Source organism: Betta splendens, chromosome 12 (assembly GCF_900634795.4).
Source record: "Betta splendens chromosome 12, fBetSpl5.4, whole genome shotgun sequence".
NCBI classification, from domain to species: Eukaryota; Metazoa; Chordata; class Actinopteri; order Anabantiformes; family Osphronemidae; genus Betta; species Betta splendens.
Window position 1 is genome coordinate 13,827,757 of NC_040892.2, and position 24,476 is coordinate 13,852,232.

The following is a 24,476-nucleotide window of genomic DNA, read 5'->3' on the forward strand; positions in this document are numbered from 1 at the left end:
TGCCCTTATTTGCAGCATGCCTCTTGTCCAATGGTGCATCTAAAAAGCATGCACACAGACACACTTATGTACACTCAGTAGAACAAAGTGAGTTTATTGATTGTGGAGGATAAAAAAACGGCTTAGTGGGATGACTCATGTTTCATATTTTTATGCGTTTCATTCTGTTTCCTCAGGTTAATATTTCTTTATTTACTGTGAATAGACTATTCCTTTGCCTCTCATTAGTCCATTAACATAATTTAGAGTTTTTTAAAGGTTTGATTTCATTTTAAGACTAAGAATGCACTAAAAATAAGCAGGCCTACAAATGATTTATAAACATATAACTGAAACCTGATTTGTCCATACAAAAATAAACTGATACTGGGAAAGATCAAACTGCTATTAAATGTAAATATTTTGGATAATAGATTATGGATCATTGTTAGCCAATGGGTGATGTTTGTAATATACAATGCTTTCTGTGGTCAATCTGGGTCATTACACAAGACATTGAGGTGGTTTCCATGGTGATTCAGTGTGGCCGCAGTAGCACTGGTGAATTAGGTTTAGCCATAACAGCCATCAAAAATACCCCGTGGGAATACTAAATTGCTGTGGTTTTAGAAACAGACTAAAAGACACAGTATGTTTAAAATCACCATGGAGAACACAGACATAGACATTCGTAGAAAGATTGAGAGATTTTTCTGTTTTGCAGTTTTCATCCATGTTGTGTTGTGATGTATTCCTCATTTATTGATGCCTTATGTTTATTAATCTATGGTTCTTCTTATCAGTGAAGAGTATATCTACAAAATTTATAACAGGGTTACAGATATTTGGAAATTTTTGGAGAATTTGTTTTATGTGTGTGTTTTCATGTGGATATTTGAAAAACCCTAAAACCCCAGGAAACTGGTTTCATCATTTTCTCTAATTCACAGATGTGCTTTATTGGTTACCATGCCAACTGACAGCCAGGGAGTAATAGTGTATAATAATGTCAAATTGATGTAAGAATTTCAAGTAATTCATATTTTGATATTGTTTCATGTCTCCTTCCTATAGCCCTTTACTATACAGTATGAACTGCATATCTCTGTCCTTTGCCTGAAGCAATGTCAGTGGAGCACTTAACTCTCCCCCCTGTATAGAGTCTGTAATAAGGGTTGCCAGCTGTGGCTCAGTGGCCATACACACCAGGACCCAATGCCGTATGTCACTCTCACCGTATAAAGATGTAAAAGCAAATGATGTAATCGGTTACATACGGTATCTGATCAATCAAGGCCGTGTGTGTTCAAGTGCTTTGCTCAAATTGACTGGTAATTACTATTCAATGTGGAAAACTAAAACTAAATTTTCTAAATAGAAATTAAAATGAAGGAAAATTATTAATAGATGCAGTAATCTTTGTTTTTTCATGTAAATTACTTGTTCAAAATTAAATACAAAAATCCAAAAGGCATTTTCATTTTTCTCTTATGATGTAATGATTAGTCATTAAATTGATTTGGCAGTTTAAAGATAAGCAGTCAATTATTTTGACAACAGCAGTCTTAATTTTTTGCCTGATGGTTGCAAGGAACAAGTAATTGGTTGCAAAAAAAAGTTAGTACCACCTTTTTGGTGGTACTTTTCTTTACTTTAGAGTGTTTGGTCATTGTACGCTACATATTGTATCATCACACTAATTTCCTTGTCTTCATATTTACAGAATCTTGGCTACAGTAGGCTCAGACTTTGACCTGAGAACACTGCGAGCTGTAAGGGTGCTGAGGCCGCTGAAACTTGTGTCAGGAATCCCTAGTAAGTGGCTTGTACAAACTCCATAAGCCATTGTCTAGTGTCTTGATTAACTTGATTAATAATTAACAATACTACAGTACAATTACAATATTGGTCATCTAGGCCATAACTTCTATTGATAATAACTATGGAGCTGAATTGGGCCCATACAGTATGTCTTGAAAGTGAAATAAAGTGATTTGAAACTTAAAGCTTAAGTTTATATAAAGATCTCAAATCAAATATACTTTCAGCTTAGTTATGTCTTCAAGTCTTCATTTTTCACTTTCAAAGGTTTTTTTCAGTTACAACTCTACATGTCATGTGGGGGGTGGGACTAACACGGAGGACCTATCAAAATGTCCTTCGTATGTCATATACTATCACATGTCGGAAATCAAATCTTTTTAAGGAATTAAGGAATTCTATACCTGTTATCTGTCATATTAGTTAGAAGTATCAGTTTGTTTGGAATGTGTGGAAAGATGAAACCTACTACTAAACTACTATGAGTTACTGCATCGACTAGGGTTTCCAACAAGCGTATCTAATGCTGCACTCACCAACATTTGTGGCTGAACGAAAGTACTACGTTGCAAAACCATGATACTATACTGTATATGCACTATGCAAAAGAGCTGTTTCTGAAAAAAAGGACTGTAACTGAAAAACACTTTGACAGCAAAAACTGAAGCTGAAAATATATTTGAATTTTAAATCTTTGCATACACTTTAAGCTTTCAGTTTTAAACAATTTTATTTCTCTTTCAAGACATATGGGCCCACTTTAGCTCCATAAATAACAACAATATATTCAATTAGTTCAATTTCCAAGAGTAAAAATGAAATTAACTGAACTTTGTCTTTGTCTACGCGGCTTCTCCTATCTCTTAGGTCTTCAGGTTGTCTTGAAGTCCATAATGAAAGCCATGGTTCCTCTGCTTCAGATCGGCCTGCTGCTCTTCTTTGCAATTGTCATGTTTGCCATCATTGGGGTGGAGTTTTACATGGGCAAATTCCACACCACCTGTTTCAGAAACGACACTGGTGAGAACAACAGCTAGACTGTAGAGTGTGTTTGCATGACAACACTGATTATCAACAAAGTCCATGCCAGGAGAAACTTCTTTTTTTCTTTCTGCTGTGATTACAATGGATGAGAACATATATTACAGTGCATTTTTATGTGCTGTACATCACGTGCTAATACATTCATAAGTTACACAGCCAGGGCTAGAAGGAAATATGTCAATATCTGCACAGCAAGCAGTCTCACAGCCATGTGTTCGACATCCCATTTTCATGTCTATTATTTTAATAAATTGTATTTTCATAGTCTTGATGTTTTGATTCATAGCTTCCACTGTAAGTCAATAGGTACAATATACATATACTCTCAGTGGTACATACTAACACTGACACTGATAGTGTTAATGAAGTTGCAGTTCACTTAATTATTTTTTTTCCTACAGTACATTACATTAGCAAAACAAGCAAGGTTTTGCTTTGTGTATTTATAATATATAAATATAAATCTGTTTTATTACAAATATTTTATTACAAAAGTATTAAAAACCAGCTGTAACATGAATAATGTCCATTTTCATAGTTTGATACTGAATTGATAACAGTTCACTGAAACACTGACTGTCCCTATACATTTGTTAATATGCACCTTAAGTGTATCAATTATAAAATGATGATGAAATTAAACTACTATGCACATATGTACTGTAATAATAATTTGCTGTTTTGAAAATTACAGACCTACCTAGTGTAATGTTTCCATATCATCTTTGAGCACTTTAAGTCCAACTGACACAGCTCCTGTCAGTGGGAAGGAAAGAACATGCGTTACTGCAGTGACACCAAAGGGATGTTGGCCATGCAATCTGGCTCTGCATATCATCCCGGCACAGTTTGAGATCCAGGCCCTGTCCTGCACACTGGCAGCACAAGGTGTACTGAGCATTAATTCTTTATTCTGATCCCAATCTGCTGACATATGACCATGTACCCTGGCACTGCCATCTTTCTTTCACTTTCTTCAATTAACTTAGCATTGCAAACTGACACAGTTATTAGTGAGTTGGGATTCAACCCACAACCGGGGCGATAGGAGTGCAACGCGCTAACCACTGTACCAGAGCAGTAAATGTGCTTTGTACAGATTATGAAAACACATTTCCTTCTTAATTGTTTTTTGATCAGGTGAGAGAGCAGCAGAGTGGCCTTGTGGTCTGGATCCCCCAGCCAGGACATGTCCAAGTGGCACAGAGTGCAGAGAGTACTGGACTGGACCAAACTTTGGTATCACCAATTTTGACAACATCTTGTTTGCAGTACTAACTGTCTTCCAGTGCATCACAATGGAGGGCTGGGTCGACATCCTCTACAGCGTAAGTCTGCATGCACTAAAGCTTTTACTTGACATTTGATCTTTATACAGGTGGACTTGATGTCTCTTGTTGTTCGTTGCATGTTATGTATGTTAATAATCTTCAAGTCAACCAGTTGAAAAAGTATGTTCTTTGTGGTCATGTTACATGTTTTGGTATTTAGTTTTGCTACGAGCTTAGGCTGATTTAAAAGTCGGTTTTAGAAAAGGTTTATTCTTTAATTTGTTAACTAATGATTTGTTTGCAGGGTTATAGTCTGAAACAGGAGAATGTGATAAGTACTGTGGATTTCTCACATGTAAAACCTGGAAGAACTGCATTGTTGATGGAATGCTGGAATTTGGCCAGGTGTCAGACTGTAACGCCAGATGCCAAATGATCCATACTTGTGTGGTGCTTTTAATTATTGCTTATTATAGCATGACTCACCAGGGGCAACTTAGGGTTCAGTGTTTTGGCCAAGAAGTACCACAGGCAGGAGTCTGAAGAGGCAGACTGACTAACAGGACCAGGCTCACTTCGGGCAGAAGCAGATGATTAGAACAAGAATTGGGTTACAGAATGGCTGGAGAGTGAACGCTATCACAATCTAGTGATTTGCTTTACCAAAAACCAGAGAACAGATCTGAAATGACTGAATATAACAGGCGCATATGGATATAGATTGTCTAACTGTACAGGCTCCATTTTCAGACAACTATTTCAGTTTACTTTAGTGATAATACTGAAAATGTGTTAACAAAACTGTCATATGATAGATATTTACTGCAATTCCATCGTCAGGCACATCCACTCCTGGAGTTTGCCAACCACAAAACTCTGACCATTGAGCGGCTCCACTGAAGCATGTGGACGTTGACAGCTGAAGGAAACTTTTGCTGTAGAATGGCAAAGTACTGGTGGCACCAGTCTTTCAAATAACTGATTATTGAAATCGGACACACATAGCGTACATAATCAACATAAAACAAGACAGAGCACTGACCGTATTAAAGCAATGAGTCATACACAATATTTGGATTTTAATGAATTAAGCTTACGTAATATATGTTTGTGTATTTTTGTATGTGAAATAATAATAAAATCTCTAATATATACATATACATACACACATATGCTGTATATATACACGTGTGTATGCTGTGTATACATGCATGTATGTATGCGTGTGTGTATGTATGTATGTATTATAAAAGGTGAGTGCCTTACCCCAGTGCTTTACCGATCCTCTTTTTTTCTTCATTGCATTCTAAACATCCCCCTTATTATTTTACCTCCCCCCAGTGTCACCGCATGGCATGATCTTTTGTTCTCCTAGTAGCTAATGTATTGAGTTAAGGCTCTGCTATCTGCTACTGTATGTTATTTCCTAGCCAGTGATGGGACTTTGAGAGTATCAATAGCTCTCATGAAGGAGAAATGTTTTTATAAATATGAGTGAGAAGTCAAAATACTAAGAAGGTGGTTCAGTATAAAAGCAGCTCAGACATGAAATGTTTGACATGACATTACTGGTAAGACTGAAATAAAAAAATAACAATTTAAAGGCTTGATTCAAGCCCATAATGCCCTAATGCACTTGGACTAGTCATCGGACCCTGTACTTTACTGACTTTATTATAATACACTGTTGTGGCCAAGTAAGAAATGATGAAGCATGCAAATTCAGCTCACCTATTATAAAACAGCATAACCACTGGATATGCTTTAAACTATTTTTTTTAAACTATTTTAACCTTTTTCCAACAAAAAACTGCTTTCTTCATTTATTCTACTTGTTAGAGGTGTTTTATATAATTCACTTAAGTTGCATTTTTTGAAGAGACTGCTCACCAAGACAGTATTAATAGTTATGTGTTTCAGCATAGATATTGTTTTTCAGCATTTAGATATTGTTCTGAAAAGTAACCTTTTTATGACCATGCAAACAGTTTTCAAAAGTCATAATGTGAATCACTTTAGTTCAGTTTAAAAGGCCTTGTTATAAAGATTTGTTGGTTATTAAGTGACTTTTAGTTTTTCCTCTGAATCAAACTGTGGCATTCGGCCCTTTGTGCTGCTAGGGGGTGTTTGTGTCAAGATACTGGTAACTTCCTTAATGTGTTAATTTCAGTTTCTGTGTTTGGGTCGTTTGCGATTGGGTTCTTCCCTCTCCATATTCCCTGTGACCTGGTCTGCGGATGCAGCCAGGGAAACGTTCAGGTTTAAAAGTTTAAACCGAGTGGTTTTAGTAGCAAGACGTGGTCGCAGCTGTGTGCTGTGTGTACTTGGCTGTAGTGCCAGATATTCCTCAGCAACCAGTTGCTGAAACCAAACAAATCAGTTAAGCAAACAATAGGTATAAAGTAAATAAGTAGGGATGTACCTTAGGCTGACACATGCATAACTAAACAACTGCTGTACTGTGGTTTACCTTTGAAATTAATATTAATACCAATCATGGTGGGTATGTGCACACACTCATACAACCATATACATATATCATATACATACACATATGCACTGTTATACATAATCTCATAATACTTAATAATAGCCGTGACACACAACATCACAACTACCATAATTACACATTTTACACATATTATTATTGATACTGATAAGTACCAGTAATATTTATAATTATCAGCATATATATTATTATTATCAGCTCAGGTGTTGAGTGTCCCACTACAAGGTTAGTAAATCTGTAGCTTAACATTGTTCACGCAAAGGGTGAGGCAGACGTTGGTGCATGAACAATGCCACTTGTGAAAGCCAGGGTGATGGAGGAGTTCGGCAGAGCTGCAGCAGTCACAGAGACAGCACCCGAGGTCAGAGTGGGCCACCGTGGGTCAACGCTGTCCGCCCCATGAGAACCAGGGGGAAAACACTCCCCCCGGTGGGAGGGTCGGCCTGAAAGAGTGGAGCCCGAGGACCCACGGTCCGTAGGGAGCCCACTAGGAGATGCCCCCGCGCATAGAGTAGGGCCCACCCCCAGTCCACCACCCCTACACGAGCGGAGCGGGGCCTACCCCCTCTCTCTCTCTCTCTGTCTCTCTCTCTCAACTGTTCCTGTTGCCAATATTTTGATAGTTCCCGGACCCTATGTCTAAGTTCCTACTTCAGAGGTCTCCCGGTCGTTCAATGTAGACAGCCCAGCCCAATTGGGCCTTGCCCCCTTACCGTGGTTCTGCCTCAAACAACGTTGACTGCCTCCTGCAGCAAGGCCCTCATTACTACATTTATTTGTTTTCATAAAAAACTTTTATTTAGATACATAATACTTTAGGGCCGGGAAATGAAATCTTTCTTATCAACTACTTGATACAAGCATGGGAATTTACATCAAGATGCTGTGAACTCATGGTTGTTATTGTTTACTCTGCGCCAATCACTGTTTTACAATTTTGGAACTTTATTTGCTATATATTAAGCTCATCAGTAGTCAATCAGAAGGGTCTTTGCTTTTGGGCATTTTTTTCCACAAGTTGAAGAAGCTGCAGAGTTTATTCAGAGAGGCTGCTTCTACTTATTTTGTAACACAAATGTGCAGCATTAAAGAGGTCTGAATATTATCCAAAGCCACCGTAGATCCCACAGACACTTTTTTTTACTTTTAACCTTTTTACTGTTGCTGAATAAACTGACCTTTTGCACATTATGCTAATAATAACATTTTTGGAGTCACATTATACCACAACAGCATATGGGGTCATTAGTATTTTGCTAAAAGCAATATAGTACATGAGCAGTTTTCTAACTAACTATATTAGCTTGCCCACTGGCTTAGTTTGCCATACATGTATGCCTGGATTTCCTCTCTTCCTGACTTCAATGCACTTAAAGGTGGAATGAACTTATAACTCAATGCATATACTGCCGGTAGGTCTAGAGACGAACCACCTCCCTCTAAACTAATCACAATTTTTGGCCTTGCAATAAATGTTTACGATGTCATTCTGTCTCTTCTGTTTATTGGTTGCATGATATCTACTGCACTTAATTTTTGTATGCGGTGACAGTTATAATTAATTAAATACACTGCTGTAGTCAATACACAACTGAATGCAAAGCCTGGTATGGGGTGTCTGCAAAATGTCACTGCTGTATGATGCTTTCTACTGGTCATCAACCAGTAGGTGTCGGTTAGGGTGCAAGTTGGTATTTGAGCTGGGCATTTAGTTGGCTAGTTAAGATAATGGAGGGGCACTATTGAAGGATTTACAGTATATCAGTGTATATACTTTTGTCACACCTATTTGTTTGTGACAGTTGATTCGAAGTAAACGTTTTTTGTTATCAATAGCTTGTGTTGAATAAAATAATAGAACAAGTTGTTTTTGTGGATGGGAAATAGGAAAGTTGCAAATGTTGTCATTTCATGCTGGTTCTCTAATGCAAAGCATCATTAAATCTAGTTTGTATTTAGTACTTATGTATTCTCTATCTCATATTTCTGTGGTAAGTAGTGAATTTTATATTTTTGCCAGGTGCCTTCCTACCTTATTGTTTCTATTTCCAGACTAATGATGTGGCAGGGAACACTTGGAACTGGCTGTACTTCATCCCCCTCATCATCATTGGTTCTTTCTTCATGCTCAACCTGGTGCTGGGTGTTCTGTCCGGGTAAGGCAGCTTCCAAATACCCTTTTTGGGTCACATTACATAATGCATAGTGATTTCTTAATAGTCCAGAAATGTCTTCTTATTTTGTATAGAAGCCTAACAACTGGGTTGAATAATAAAACAACAATACACATAACTGTGTTTATAATCAGCAGCCTTTCTACGCATTTTTTATCTTTAGTTTATATTTCTAGTACCTTTATTTCGCTGAGCTGTGCTTCATGGAGGTGGAATAATTTAAATCACCAAAAACAAAGTATTTTTTTCAATGTGGATATAGTTAAAAACTGTTTTTGTGAAAAGTAAAATGCAATGAATAAAACTAAAATGCAGTCAGTATTGATACATCAATAATAATCTTCACACAGGTTTCATCATGTCTTGAGGAACATAAACAATTTACTCTAGCATTGTGTTTGAATATGAATGAGGATTGGGTCCAGCTTGTGATCACATGGAAAGTCTTACTGATGTCAGAATTGAAACCAATACTGGCATGGTCTGGAGCTTACACTGTGCACTTTGATAGAAGTAGGGGCTTTTCTGCACTGATGGAAAAACTATCACATGATTAATGAGTTTGTATTAATATGCATGTATTGGGTTTTCCATTTCATTATTTGCTATTACATATAAATGATTATGTTCATGTTTGAACAGAGAATTTGCCAAGGAACGAGAACGTGTGGAGAAAAGGCAGGAGTTCCTGAAGCTTCGACGCCAGCAGCAGATCGAGAGAGAGCTCACTGGCTACCTGGAGTGGATCTGCAAAGCGGGTTAGTTTCATCTGCAAAACAGCATTAAGATTGGTGTTTATGTGTTATCTTGTTATAAAAACATGACAAATTGTTAGAAAAGCTGTCTTTGCTTTCTCACTCTCACTGCAGAGGAGGTGTTGCTAGAGGAGGAAGATGAGATTGCAGAAGAGAAGTCCCCACTGGATGGTGCGTGGTACAAGAGGAAACAAAATCTTCCAGGTGAAAACAGTACCCGTTACTGTACCTGCTTTATTGTGGTTCCTAGGGCAGACAGAGGCGCACTTCATCATTTTCAACCAGTGACTGAGAGTTCACAGTTAATGTGATCCGGTTTCATTTTCCCTAGGGAAGACGGTTCACCTGAAGCTAATAGTGTAACTGAAAATTGACCAATACTTAGTTATGTACTTTTACAAGAATTTTAATCTCTCTTGACTTAAGTATGTGTTGTGGGTTTACAACAAACCAAATTCAATTGCAAAAAGAAGTGATTAAAATGATTAGTCTTTTATGGAAAAGCTCTTACAATACTGACAAATGTTTAATGTAATTTTTGTTACCTTTATTTGATATGTACATGTATATCTGTTTTACAATATATTAATCTGTTTAAACTGAAATGATATTTAGTTGCTTATTGCACTAATCGCACTTACTGTATTTTGCAGCTATAAAGTGTGAGGTGTTTAAGAACATGCAGTCAAATTGTCTTGGTTAGGAGTTCAAATTGCACATAGTTGTGAGTGGGAGAGTGAGTGGTTATCACTAACATAGCATGGCAACCCTTCTGTGGAATAAGTCACTTAGACAGTGAGACTTATAATTAATAAGAAATCAACAGGCTTTTGACGTGGATGAGGGTTGTAGATCTTAAGGATAGGTCCACTACAGGTCAGGGAACAATCTCATTCACATCACGCTGGCTATTTTTCATTCTAAGTTTGAGTGAGTAGAAGGCAGAAAATGAAAAATGTGACTGATGCCTGCTATAGTTTTCAATTAGTTCACTCTTCCACTTTGCACATTTACAGACAGACTGGATATATTAGCTCAGTGTTTCTCTATTAATAGTAAAAGAGTGCATATACATGAATGTTTATATTTTAAGATATTCGTTTTTTTTTAACTTATTAACTAATTTCTCTTGTCGTTACAGTTCTGAAACGAAGCAAAGCAAAGAAATGTAAAAGTGACCTGATTGGTGCTGAAGAAGGGGAAGATCCTTTCACAGACATCTCCTCTGTTGGTAAGCTTTACATCTTTTTAACCCACGGCCACCTGCAGTTAGCCACTGACCTTTACATGCTGTCTGTTCACAGAGTCGACCTTTACGTTAAAAGCCCCTGTAAAAGATCGCGTCCTCTGACTTACTAGCCTCTGTTTATCAGAGGTGTATGTCACATGACCTCATCTTTATAAAACACACTGTTAAATATCACACACATCAATACAGTACAGTACATAGTATAGTCAGATTCATCACCATCTGGGTCTGAAGATTCTGCTGGTTGTATAAGCATATCACCTTGAGGGAAAATAAGAATAATTAACTTTTCTAATTACACTGTTAAAAGGCAGCAGATAAAGAATCACCTGCAGCATATTAAAATGAGACTATTTAATATTGATGGCTTTCACAGTCCCACACATTGACAACATGTAATTGCTTGTCTGTGAGTTGGAAAGAAGCATAAGCCTGGTAAATGAAACTGTTTTGTTGCTTCTTTTGCTCAGCTCATTACTGTGTTCCATAAAATGAAATGCCATGGGGATGGATGAGCCGTGCAGGCAAATTTATTCTCATCTTGCTTATTTTTTACATGATGCCTGAAGTTCTTCTCCACAGCACACAAATATGATTAGGTGAATATTTTTAAGTGAGCAGCTGCAAATTAAATTCTGGTGTATCCAGGTAATTTTATGCTTTCCTCTCCATCTGAGTGTAATCCTTATGTGACATTTAAACTGACACATAATATCGGATATAGTATAGAATAGGATATAGTATAGACACATATCACACGTACATATCAGAACTAATGCAGCATCAATGGAGCTAAGAGAAACCTGTTCTCATAAAACACCAAACACCGCAGCCTTAAAATTGTCTACTGTAATAAATCAAAAATCAATTGAAATGTAAAATGACAGAAAGAAAATAGTACCTTCAGTGTATCACATTATGCCAAATCCAAAAAAACCAACTCTGTTGTCTTTGGGCAAGCAGTAAGCAGAAGTGCAACTGTAAATTTTCATCTCTGTGAGTGGGTTGATGATGGTGATGCTGCTCATCATAGTAGGAGGAAGATAGCATACATACGTACATCCAAGGTGATTCACAAGCAGTCACAAATAACCTCCTCACATTGTCATCCCTCCCAGCTCCTCCTAGCTCTCCGTTTGGTCGAGCTAGTGTGAAAAGTGGCAAGATGGACAGTTCATCATACTTTCGACGAAAAGAGAAAAGAATCCGCTTCTTCATTCGACGCATGGTCAAGGCCCAAAGCTTCTACTGGATAGTTTTGTGTCTAGTGGGCCTCAATACCATGTGTGTGGCTATTGTACACTATGATCAACCCGAGTGGCTTACCAGAGCCCTGTGTAAGTCATACATACATACTGTACAAATAAACACATGCTCTCACACCTGCACTGATGTTGTTGGATGATAATACAATATTTTTTTTATTTTTTCAACTGTCTGGACTACCAACAGACACAGCAGAGTTTGTGTTCCTAGGTTTGTTTCTGACTGAGATGTCGCTGAAGATGTACGGCCTTGGAGCAAGGAATTATTTTCACTCGTCTTTTAACTGTTTTGATTTTGGGGTAAGTTACTGTTAGCTATAACACAAGCAGAAAATAAATATAAACCAGCAATGCTAGTGATTTTTGGATCTTAATCAGGTCATCTTTTGATTTAGGGCAAAACTCTTGTTTGAACCACTGCAAAATACAACACACGTAATATTATTCTCTGCTTTCTTCCCCAGGTAATTGTGGGAAGTATTTTTGAGGTGATCTGGGACATGATTAAACCAGGAGCATCATTTGGTATCAGTGTGTTGAGAGCCCTACGTCTGCTCAGGATATTTAAAGTCACAAAGTAAGTGATCCTATAATAATCTAATCTAACTCACGAGCACATCTATATACATACAGTAGGGGATATATCTCCACTGTCACTGCGATTCACTGAAACTATCATCTGGATACCCAGCACACATTGATTTGTTGTTCTGTTCCCTCCCCTGGTTGTGTCTCTCTGCCCATTTCTACAGCCTATTTCACGTGTCTTGTATTTCACAATGCTTTTTAACTTTAAATACAATTTACATTTTCCTCCAGGAATTCTAAAATCAGCCACTGCTCTAAGTCTCTTTGTATGTCTGCTGCTCTTACTCAGATATTGGAACTCACTGAGGAACCTCGTGGTTTCCCTCCTCAATTCCATGAAGTCCATCATCAGTTTGCTCTTCCTCCTCTTCCTCTTCATCGTTGTCTTTGCTCTACTGGGCATGCAGCTTTTTGGAGGACAGTGAGTAATCATTATAAACCTTTTTTCTCTCTGCCACTCTTGTCTCTTCTTTTCTTTTTTCCCTATTCGGCACACATGCACATAGACGCATCCTCACCTCATCTTCTCTATCCTTCTCTACACCTGACCCTCCTCCCTGCGTGTGATTCCTGGCCCAGCATGGTGAGGCAGTGTCAGGCATGTTGGCGCAGCATGTAGCTAGTAAAGCAGCCCTGCCAACTGTACTCACTGAGATCCCTCTCAGCAGGACCTTTATGTGTCCTAATGATAGAACCAGCTCATGATTCAGGGCTTGCTGCAGTTAATCAAAGGTCTGGCACCAAGCCAATCAACTGGCTTGCCAATCAGTTTTTGTTAAACCACAGAATGATTCTATGGATCATCATTTCTATATCAGTCGTGATTATTTAAATAGCACAAACAAATCAGTGAAACTGCAGCCGAAATGGGAGAGGGACGACAGGCTGGTTTGCATTTTAAGCCCTATGCTACAGTAGCACTACCTACAGTAAAGGTTTAATACAGTAGCTTGTTTAATTCAATTCAGTTTTATATAGTTCCAATTAGTGTCATGAAAACCCAATAAATCAAATAAATAGTTTAGTTTAGTCCCATTATTTATTGTTTATTTTTAAATATGTTTACTATTCTAAGGCAAAATGATAATGTGGGATAATATATGCAAATATACGTTTGACTTTTTCACTTAACAGTGTAACAGTGTAAAATAAATTTCTATTTTGTTAAAGGTACAAACCAGCATTCATTGAAAGTTCTTAGATTTAATGTCTAATATGTTTTTTTTACAAGTAGTGGTGTATATTAGGTCCACTTGAAATGTCAGTTTCATATGAAATACCATTACCTCAAACTGACATCCGTCACAAACAACACACCACCACTGGATGTTTGTGAAGCAGCAGGCAGTTGCCATGGCACCAAGCCTTACATCACACCACACCATCATTAGCATCACATCAGTCTCTGGTGATGGACAAGTGTGAGATGAGTCTGACGTCCACATGGTGCTTTCAGCAAGCCAAGCTTGTGAGGCCGAACAATTTTTGTCTTTACCAAGGGTCATGATTGTTTAGTCGGACATTTTAGGAGATTATTATTGTTTACCAAAGGTGTCAAATGATGTTTTAAAAAGGTTTACTTATTAATCGGCACCCTGTTGTTGTTATTGTATTTGCAGATTATACAGTAATGCTTTATGCTTCAGAAATAGTTTAATTATAGAAAATAATAAGTAAACACAACCACTCTACAGGCTCGCTGATTAAAAGATGTGCTCAGCTCTAAATAGATTATGTGATTTGTTAAGCAAGTGGAAAAATACTTTGTTGTATCTTGACTTTATTTTTGGCTCTAAGTTTATGTTTCTTTTCTCAAAAGCACTGAAAGTGTTTAAAATTGTGAGAGCTGAAAAATAAACAGCTTGAGGCAGAGGACTTTTCCCTGCCAAGACATACAGGACATCACTGGCAGTTTGGGTGTAAAAAGATGATAAGCTCAAAACAAATGTGCAGAATTTGCTGCACTGGAATAATGAGTTTTAGAGGAGTTTTCTGAGGTGTAGAAACTAGTGTTACTAGTGCTACTAGTGTTATGTGTTGCTGATGAAAATTTATGAATAACACAAACCAAATATTTTCACTGCCTCAGCAGTTCTAAACCCTCTATAAAGTCATAGCACAATTAGACAGCATTAACTTAGCAAGAGTTGGTTTTGATTAAATTCAGCCAATTATAATGATTTTTTAATCCAAGCAATTGGATGAGATTTGGGTTTTCTTATGTGTATTTCTATAGCACCTAAAATAGCAATATTCCATTAATATCAATATATCAAAATAATTATCATTTACATCTAGATACCCACATGTGAAAGCGTCCGCTTGTTGTTCACCTACAACAGGTAATTTAGCTCCCCTCCCTCTCAGCCCAACCGTTGCTGGGATACTGTAGGTACAGGAAAAAAAAACAGGAAGCACTAGTTGTAGTATGTGACATGTCTCAGGGGAATTTTGCAAAAGAAATAAATGTTAATTTCTCTGCATAGAAAATATGGAGAAATCTGAGTGTCCCTATATTCCTAAATACTACCTGCCATGGTTTAGGTCAGCCCCCATTGAAAATCAGTGTTTTCCTTTAAGAACCTATGGAATTGAAGTAACCCCACCATCACAGTATTGACAGCATTGTCTGCCAGTCAGAATCGGCCAAGCATTGTTACAATGTAATGTAATTTACATAAGGATGTGAAAAAAAGAGCCATTTGTCTAGCCAATAAAACCCCTTAGGCGGGTCTGAGGGACAGCTACTGTAGAAAATGGCAGAGTGATTGGAGTGATTATTACTCAGGACATAGGAATTAAAAAAAACGGGATTGGTTTGCTATTAATATTTACTTCAGATAGCAAAACTTGTTAAGAAACTGAAAGTATGCACTTAGCATTTAGCTTAGTTGTTCTTCGGCTCATATCTTACCACACTGTGCTGTCATACTGTCAGGACACACTGTAGTTTATGTATGGGTCCTCAAACATGAAAATTACTTGAATCACTGGACTATTCTGAAGTAGCCATCTATGATGTTCTGTATCTGCATGCCATCTGTATGTCAGGGGAACCTGACTGTATATAAAAATCACCCTTCACTTGAGACAGGGAGGGGTGGGTCAAAGATGGAGGTTTTTTGTCCAGATCCTTTATTGTTTTTAAAGAACATGATAGTGGAATTGTTTGGGAAAGACCTAGTATAGACCTAGTATATAGCACAGTGAACCTCTTTAAATTAGATTCATCCACTCCAATCCACTTTAATTAAATAAGCAATATGTTGTATGACAATCTGTGAGTCTCAGAGTCTCACACGGTGTTGTCAGGTAGCCATGTAGCATCACCTATGCAGCTCTCTGTAGAATTAGACTCATGGATATTTGAGGGCGAAACCTCACAGGGGAATTTAGTCTCCAAGCGGTCTTGTTTTTAGGATTGATTTAATGAAGTCTCCGTGGATGCTACGTGGAAGCTGAGGATCACTCTCCAAATCCCTATTATCAGAGTGAACTTAAAGGCATAGCAGCAAACCCCCACTCCCTGTGCTGCACTTGCTAATCGTCATGGAAGAAGGGAATGGGAGAACAGGAAGGAGAGCCCAAATCAGGCAGGGAGAACAGGAAAGCAGTGAAACATGACAGACTGATGTCAAAAAAAGAAGTGGTGGTAGGAAGCACGATGGATGGAGAGAGGGGTAGATGTTGATGGTGAAATCAGTAATGAGACAAAAGAACAAAGGTAGAATAAAGCGGCATGGGAGAGAAAGGATACAGTATGATGTTATCCCAAGACTTATTGAACAGCTCTCTTCCTCCCTCCCTCATACATGTCCAGTACATATTAGAAGCAGACCAATACATGCTGACTCATCTTACTGGCTGATACTGATTTTTCACAGATTTATCACATGACCAAAAGTATGTGAGATTGTTGCACATTACATTCCAAAAGTGTGAGTACTGCATCTGGGGAGGCTGCAGGTACATGTACTTTCTCCTATTCAGGCGCAGGACTATTAGCATGAGCCTACAGTAAACTGTTGCTGGCCTGGCTCACTATTGGTGCTCACAGTGTGTCCTGACGGTGGTCGATCTCTCTGCAGGCTGGTTAAGTTCCTCTACAACAACAGGAAAATACAGAGTCACAGAAATTGAGGCAGAGCATGTGATACATGTTAAATTGCAAAACATAATGTAAATATACACAAATCTCAGGATACGCTCTAAAAAGGCCTGCTGTCATGTAGGGTTCTGACTGCAATGCAATGTGCTCCACAAACCCCTCTTTATTTTTACAGATCCTTTTTCCATTCATCCTCTCACTTTTATTATTCTCTCAGATAGGCAGACCTATACTTTTTAAAAGGTCATGTTTATTGAAGTATATTACATACTGTATGGTGTTTCTTTGGATTCAACTACTGTAAACCCTTTATGTGTAACCTTTTTAAACCAATAATTTATCTTTTCAGTATATAAACTTATACACGTGTTTGTCTTATTTGCATTGTATTTTTCTGTTGAGGTGTGACATTTCAAACTACAGTAATTTCATATAAACATTCATTTAAGATGAAATCTGATGTTCATGTTGGATGGATGTTTCGTTTCGCAGTAATCATTTGTTTCTGTACCACATACTGTATGTCTTTATTTGGGATTTTTGTGTGCACAGGCCCCATTGGGGGGGGGGGGTTAGGACGATTCTAAGGGCCCACAAACTTTGAGGAGCCCACAGAGACCAGCTTTATTATTAATTACATTATTATTATTATTATTAATATATAAGATCATAAATTTTTCTAGGAAATAATACTAAATAACGACTTATTTCTGCCTCTCCGGTGAAATTAGTGTATACCCCTCCACCCATTTACTGGACGATTCTGTCCCCCTGGATTCTATAGACGCTGAGTGAGATAGTCAAATCCTCATCGGTTAAAGCAGCAATGTTTTAGGTCAACAAAGCATAAATGCAGCCACCAGAAACTAAAAGAAGGGTTTAACAAAGCAGAAAGAGAGAAGAATGGCCCACAATAACTTCCAATTTTTTTTGGAAAGAAATGTCTGTTTATTCAGGGAGTTTCCTTTGCAGTATAATGTTAGCGCAACTTCCATAGCGGACATTCTATGTACTGTTCTCAGCGTGTGCACTATGTGCCACTAGAAAGCCAGCGAACAGAATAAAAAAAGTCCACACAAGCCGTTAGTTTCTTGCATTATATTACAAGTTGTAGAACATGAGCTGCTATCGTTTCTCCTCCTTACTGCTGAAGCTAGCTTACACACAGGGAAGTTACGTCCAAGATGCGTTATTTAACGAGAGCGGTAAGAACGACAAACAAAGATCCACATGCAGAGCTCCTACTCTGAAAGGCATCACACTGTAAATTAAATAGCATACGTTTTTCGCTATCGAAAATTAAATTAACGTAATTTTGACTGAACAGTGATACGTTATCGTAAAAATAAACAATAATAATCATACAGCTGGCTTTGAACTCACAACTTTATTGTTACTAGACTTGCACTCTATCGTAGGTCGGGGACTGTGAATTTTCTTCATAGGGCCCATAACTGCCAGAAGCATCACGTTTGTGAGAATGTGTTTTTGATAGTGTGACATTTATAAGGGTGCACATGCTGCAGTATTTTTTAAAGCAGTCTCAGTTTGGTATTTGCTGTAGACACTTCTTTTGTGACATACTGTAGCTAGCTGGAGCGCCACAAATTATAAAATAGATCTGTGAATAATCTTACTCACTTTGAAAGCACTGGACAATATCAAAGTGTCAAAGCAGTGTGAAAAGGTGTGTTTATAGAGATTGGATAAGGGCCTAAATGTTGATGCCTGAGAAAACAAAGGTTTAAAAGTTGTGTACAACTTTAAGATACAAAATAGCAAAAATAAAAACGACAAAATAGAGAGCCTAACAAAATAAGAGCCTTTATGAGAGGACACGTTATTGGTTTTGAATGGAATAATGTAAATGTAATAGGAAAATGTGAAACCAAATGATTGCTATTGTCAGGGGCTGAGCAGGAACTGAGCAGCAACAGAGAGTTGAAGGACCCAAATGCACAGCATGGGAAACAGAGCTTGAACAAAGACAAATTTTAATTTTATTTTTACAGATCCATGACAGCGTTATGTTACTAACTGTGTGTATTTATACGTGTCTATTGTGTTTATAATGGTGAGGTTCAGTCAAGTCTAGATTACTTTGTACTAACACTGTACATACTATAGAGGTAACATTAAACATTTTACCAATTTTTTTATTTTAATAATATTAATGTCTTATGTTATTTAGGTGACATGTTCAGCCTAAACATTTTTTATTGTCTCAAGGAAAAACACACAATAATAATATGAATGATCAGACCATGTACGGTACGGTACAGTAGGCTGCTTCAATTCAGTGACACACTTGTTTGTCATTCTCTCATTGTTTTCTTCAGTTTCAAGACCACGGATCCTGGTTTTGGCAGGTTTGTTTAGCGCTTTCTGTAAAGGTTTTAGCTTGTGCAGAAAGTGTGCATGTGAAACAAACGTAAGGATTATAATACTGTGGCCCCTCCTGATAATTTTTCGGGAAAACCACAATTCATTTGTGGGCTAACACAATGTAATTAGCTTTAGGTTGCGTGAACCTGGTAAAGCTAGGTCCAAATAAGTCAATTGACACATTTTGATGAAAACAAAATGTAGAATACAGTAAAGTATAAAACAGCTGTTGTTAGTAAAATAATAAAATAAAATATGCCAATAGGGCTGATAGATTTTCAAGTTGTAAATAATCCATTCAATTCAAACCTGTACATCTGACCTTGTGTGTTATTTTGTTTGTGTGTGTGTGTGTGTGTGTGTGTGTGTGTGTGTGTGTGTGTGTGTTAAAGTGTGGTCTACCTTCCTTACTGAAATGTTGTATGATGCCTAAGAGATACTGGCACTGTAAGATGCGTGGCATATACTTGTCATTTTCGGTGTTCCTAAAGCTGTAACGGGACAAGATAAACTTACATAACCAGTTTCCCTGTTTTGTCATTTTCAGTAATACAAAGGTATTTTTGAAGCAGCTCTTTCATGAGCAGAGTTGGCTCTTCAGTTGAGGAATAAAGACAGGAAGGGAAATGGCCACATGACTTCAGATTGACATTTTTAGTTCATAAAGCAGTCTATTTGTTGAAGCACTGCTTCATGGTCCTTCCTGTTTGACATGTTGGTCATGCAGCCATGCACTGCAGCGGCAGGGTCTTTTACAATTGACAGTTGTCAGTCCCTGCTGTTTTCCTGCTGCTGCATGCGTTTCTCCCTCTCCCACTGTTTCACATATAATCTATACTGCTCCCTGCACCTCTAGTATTCATTATCCTATTGTGATTTGTGAAACATATTGAAATCTCATTTTATACATGTGTTGTAATTTGTAATCTGGACAGTAAAGACATATCCGCACAGTACTTATTGAAACAGAAAGTTATGCCTTTGTCCAATAAAACTGTAGTCACCAGATTGTAAAAAAAAGCAATGCTATTAGTATAACAGAAAGGAGCAAAATAAAATATAGGAAGGTAGTAAGGCAGGTGTAACCTTGAGTGGTGGATTTAGAGCCAAGGCATGGTGCCATTGATAGTACAGTAGCTCATTTGCACTTCTGTACTTGTGAGCACTGTGACAAAACAATTGCTACTTAGCTGTGACTCAGGGTGTGAATGTGTCTCCTCACATTATTAGTCCAAGAATTTAACTTGCAATACTCATATTTAAAGTCATTCTATTTTTATTCTCCTGTGTCTACTGGGCTTTAAGTCATGTTCATTAGTCATTAAGAATTTACTTTATAACACTGTTCTCCTCATTTTTATTTATATAGGTTTAACTTTGAAGATGAGACGCCAACAACTAATTTTGATACCTTCCCAGCAGCTATCCTAACTGTGTTCCAGGTAAGACCTCACTCCATATGCTGCACCATTCTGTATACCTGCACATCCATCAATCCATCTTCTACCGCTTAAACCCGTATGTGGCGTTGCGGGGGGGGGGGGCTCGGTCTGGAGCCTATCCCAGCGGGCTATGGGCGAGAGGTGGGGTACACCCTGGACAGGTCACCAGTCCATTGCCTTTGTGTAAAGAGAATGTGTAACAAGAGGGTAATTAGAGGGACTGAATTGTGTGTGGACCTTTTGTCCCCTAATGGGATCACACCTAATCTTTGTTTTCTTCCACAGATTCTGACTGGTGAAGACTGGAACACTGTGATGTACCATGGGATCGAGTCTCAAGGAGGCGTTCGACGTGGCATGTTCTCCTCCATCTACTTCATTGTTCTTACACTCTTTGGAAACTGTATCCCCTGTGACGTCATTTAGTATAATTATAACGTAGTGTGCTTGAATAAAAAGAAGTAGGATCCAGATGTGGAAATGATTTGAAACCTTTTCAGGATAGATATTTAGTTGGACTAAAGTTTGTGTTTAATTATGCATACTGTAGTGTTAAATATCTGTTGTTTTTTAATCCTCATTTAGGATTATCATTTATTATTTTTTTAATTGAGGTATAGAAAACAGATTTCTCTGCTCCACATTGTTTCTCTTGAGTCAAACTCAGACACTCTCCTGAACGTCTTTTTGGCTATCGCTGTGGATAACCTCGCCAATGCACAGGAGTTGACTAAGGTAGACTGGATGTGGATGTTCCACAGTAAAATATGTTTACTGTGGAGAAAATACCTGCTATTTCAAGTTTTTGACTTCTGCTCTATGTTGGCTTAAGGATGAAGAGGAACAAGAGGAGGCAGCTAATAAGAAGCTTGCTTTACAGAAGGCAATGGAAGTGAAAGAAGTCAGCCCGATGTCAGCAGCCAACATCTCGATCGCTGTGTAAGTTTACAGGTATCTCCTGATATCGGTGCTGTTCAATCCCACACTGGACACAAATGTCCCTTTGCCGTTTAGTGTGTCGACCCTCTATGTCAACAGTAGTTCTGTACTGTTGACTTGTTTATCTTACCCCATCGTTTTGAATTCCAAAACCATAGAGGCAATTAAGGAAGCTCTAATCAACAGCACTCCCACCACTGGTTCTATTTAGTTTTAGATTAGCCAGATCTTAAGTTATTTGACTTTTTTCGTAACAAAGTTCTCTTTGTCATACACGAATGAACCTTCTACTCAAGACAAGTGAAGTTAATTTGCGAATATAATAAACGTCAGGGAGAGACAGTTGATAACAGCAAATGCTGTACCCCAGATACAGTGCAAGTTGTTAGAGATAGCCAACAACATTGAATGTAAGCACCACGACATAACACAGATAAGTCAGAGGAACAGGATAGCACATGAAGCTAATGTTCAACATTCAACAAAATTATTATTTCTGTGATCTCTCAGTTCTTTGTGTGATTTAGAGACTGGTGTAATTGAATTCACACTTGCTCCTTATTTGCCTTTCTCCTCACTAACAAGTAGGTCAGTTTAGCAGGTAATCTGCACTGTCAAACACCAAATAAATAATCTTTTGTTCTCTTCATCATCATTACTGTTATTATCTTTTATTGTGCACTATTTTCCCTGTTCTTAAAATATTTTAATTTGTACATTGAACTGTCTGGTAATTGTTTGCTGTTTCATAAAATCTTAGAGTTTCATTATAAAATAACCAAAGATTGCTGGAACATTTTAACATTTTTACATTTTAAATATATTTAAAATTGGTAGAATTAGACTTCTGTTGTTTTGAAATGAAACTCCTAAATGGCTTTCATTGTGTTATGGTAGTAGTTATACAGATTAGTCATTTATAGTGAAGCAGAAGGGGACAGGTGGATGCAAGACTGTCTGACACTCCGCCTCTCCCCTTCACATTTGTGTCTCATCTTTTCTTTTGTTTTTGTTCTGCATGTACAGTTTTGTAAAGCAAAATCGAGATGCACTCTCTCGCAGGTCGTCCATCAGCAGCATTCAGTCACCGTGAGTTATCACTCTCTGTTACAATATCCCCTCTTCTTCTCTTCTGTTCCTATGAATCCTCTCATTTTTGTTTAGCGTTTGCTGTTCTTTCTATTTTTCCTACACTTTCCCGTCTTATTCCTTTTTTGCGACCCTCCTCTCTTGCCTTCACCCCTGTTGTTCTCTGGACAACTGCAGTCCTTCATGTGTTCATTGCTATAGTACTTTCAGTTAAGAATTCTTCTGTATCAATCCTATAATTTTGTAACAGATGTGAGCTTGACCCTGTAAAGCCCAAACCATTAAATAATGACAGAAAATATATTTTTTATACTAGACCCTTTATAGGTTATTCTGAACAACAACAACATAATTTCATACATTTTTTTGAAGGCTTGAAGCAGCACCATTCAGCAGGTGGCGCACTAGGCGACCAACTACTTTGTCTATGCCCAGGCCCTGGAGCTATTGCATACTTGTTATTGGCAACAGATTGTCTAGAACAAGACCTACAATTATTTATACTTTTGCATGATCTCTGACATTAAAACCTATCATATAAATGATTAATTCAACTGAGATTTACTATCATTATCACTGCAGGCAGCCTTGTTTGCTTAATCATACTGTGGGCTGAAGGAAAGCACTCTAAAGACAAGCTTTAGAAACTATTTAATGCAGTTTGAACCACAGAGACACTTGTTTACACACATTTGTAGTGATGTGTCATTTGTTAACGAATCGTTCAATATGATCTAATATTTTATATGACTCGGGAGGAACGAGTCCTCTCAGTGAACGATTTGTTCAGTTCCATGCATTAGCTGCTCTTGCCACAGTTTTATTGTGTATGCAAAGTGTATTTGTAAAACAATACTTTCGAACATTATATCAACATGTGGTCCCATATACTCTGCCACAATAAAAATAATAATAATAACAACAACAATAATAACAATAATAATAATAATGTCACGTTTTGAACAAGATAAATGCACCAGGTAAACATTTTAGTATATTTTTTTAATTTAAGTATTTTAATATAATGTTACTTTTTGCTTTAAAAGTCTCACTAATTGTCGATATAAGTTTTACTTTAACTTGTTCACTACCAGCCTTCACGTAAAAGGCAGCTCAGGCTGCACGGTTTAGTTCGTCCTTCTTGTTCATCGTTCACAGCTCAGGCTCTGTGGCCAGCACCAAGTACTACAGTTCGTTCCTAATTCTTTCATATGTATCGTCCTTAAGTTCACTTGTCACGTGATAGCCGAGCCGCGCAGGCTCTGTAGCGAGCAGCAAGCGCAGTTTATTCCTGATTCATTCATACGGATCTTTATGGATCATTCGTTCGTGCGTTCTTTTACCATGTGACAGCTACTAAGCTACCGTCGCGCTGTTAAACAACACTTGCAGGGAAGATGCAGGACATATGTCACGTTAATGTGGTGCGTATTTGCTAGGTTTTCATATGGTTTGAATTGCTTGTGACATTTCGTGATTATAATTTATCCGCTTAAGCAAACCATGTTGTCTTCAGTATATAGTGTTTGAGAACCGCAACCATTATTACAACGTCCAGAGCGCCACCTGCTGTAAATGAACGAATGACTCGAAATTATTTGTTCACTTTACTGATCGAGAGTTAAAAATCTAAGTCAGTTAAAAGAACGGAAATTCCCATCTCTACACATTTGACCTCTCACAAGGACCATAAATTCATTACTACTGCTATTTTCAGTATATGCACGTGCCTTGTGTCACAATGAAGTCTTTTTGTTCCTTCAGTATTACACTTCTGAAATTGAATTGTACAATTGGTACCTCTGTGTGGATACCAGTCCTTTGTCATTTGTGCTGTCTGTCTATCTTTTAGCCATTA

General features: G+C 37.7%; 1 protein-coding gene across 11 annotated transcripts in view; it reads left to right on the forward strand.

Annotated features, from left to right (window-relative positions):
- Nucleotides 1-24,476, forward strand: part of cacna1bb (calcium channel, voltage-dependent, N type, alpha 1B subunit, b) — a 114,394-nt gene that overhangs the window by 48,968 nt on the left and 40,950 nt on the right. For 9 of the 11 annotated variants that reach the window (XR_008696340.1, XR_008696339.1, XM_055513557.1 and 6 more), the window contains exons 4-19: nucleotides 1,703-1,794; nucleotides 2,668-2,820; nucleotides 3,985-4,172; nucleotides 8,677-8,780; nucleotides 9,441-9,556; nucleotides 9,668-9,757; nucleotides 10,695-10,784; nucleotides 11,921-12,139; nucleotides 12,255-12,367; nucleotides 12,532-12,644; nucleotides 12,945-13,076; nucleotides 20,518-20,590; nucleotides 20,876-20,993; nucleotides 21,258-21,325; nucleotides 21,423-21,529; nucleotides 22,556-22,618. Coding sequence is in view for 9 of the 11 variants with exons in the window: in XM_055513557.1 (XP_055369532.1) it covers nucleotides 1,703-1,794; nucleotides 2,668-2,820; nucleotides 3,985-4,172; nucleotides 8,677-8,780; nucleotides 9,441-9,556; nucleotides 9,668-9,757; nucleotides 10,695-10,784; nucleotides 11,921-12,139; nucleotides 12,255-12,367; nucleotides 12,532-12,644; nucleotides 12,945-13,076; nucleotides 20,518-20,590; nucleotides 20,876-20,993; nucleotides 21,258-21,325; nucleotides 21,423-21,529; nucleotides 22,556-22,618 (1,839 nt within the window). In the remaining 2 variants the exon portion in view is untranslated. The remainder of the gene's footprint in view (nucleotides 1-1,702; nucleotides 1,795-2,667; nucleotides 2,821-3,984; nucleotides 4,173-8,676; nucleotides 8,781-9,440; nucleotides 9,557-9,667; nucleotides 9,758-10,694; nucleotides 10,785-11,920; nucleotides 12,140-12,254; nucleotides 12,368-12,531; nucleotides 12,645-12,944; nucleotides 13,077-20,517; nucleotides 20,591-20,875; nucleotides 20,994-21,257; nucleotides 21,326-21,422; nucleotides 21,530-22,555; nucleotides 22,619-24,476) is intronic. The other 2 variants (XM_055513555.1, XM_055513559.1) reach the window with 1 other exon arrangement.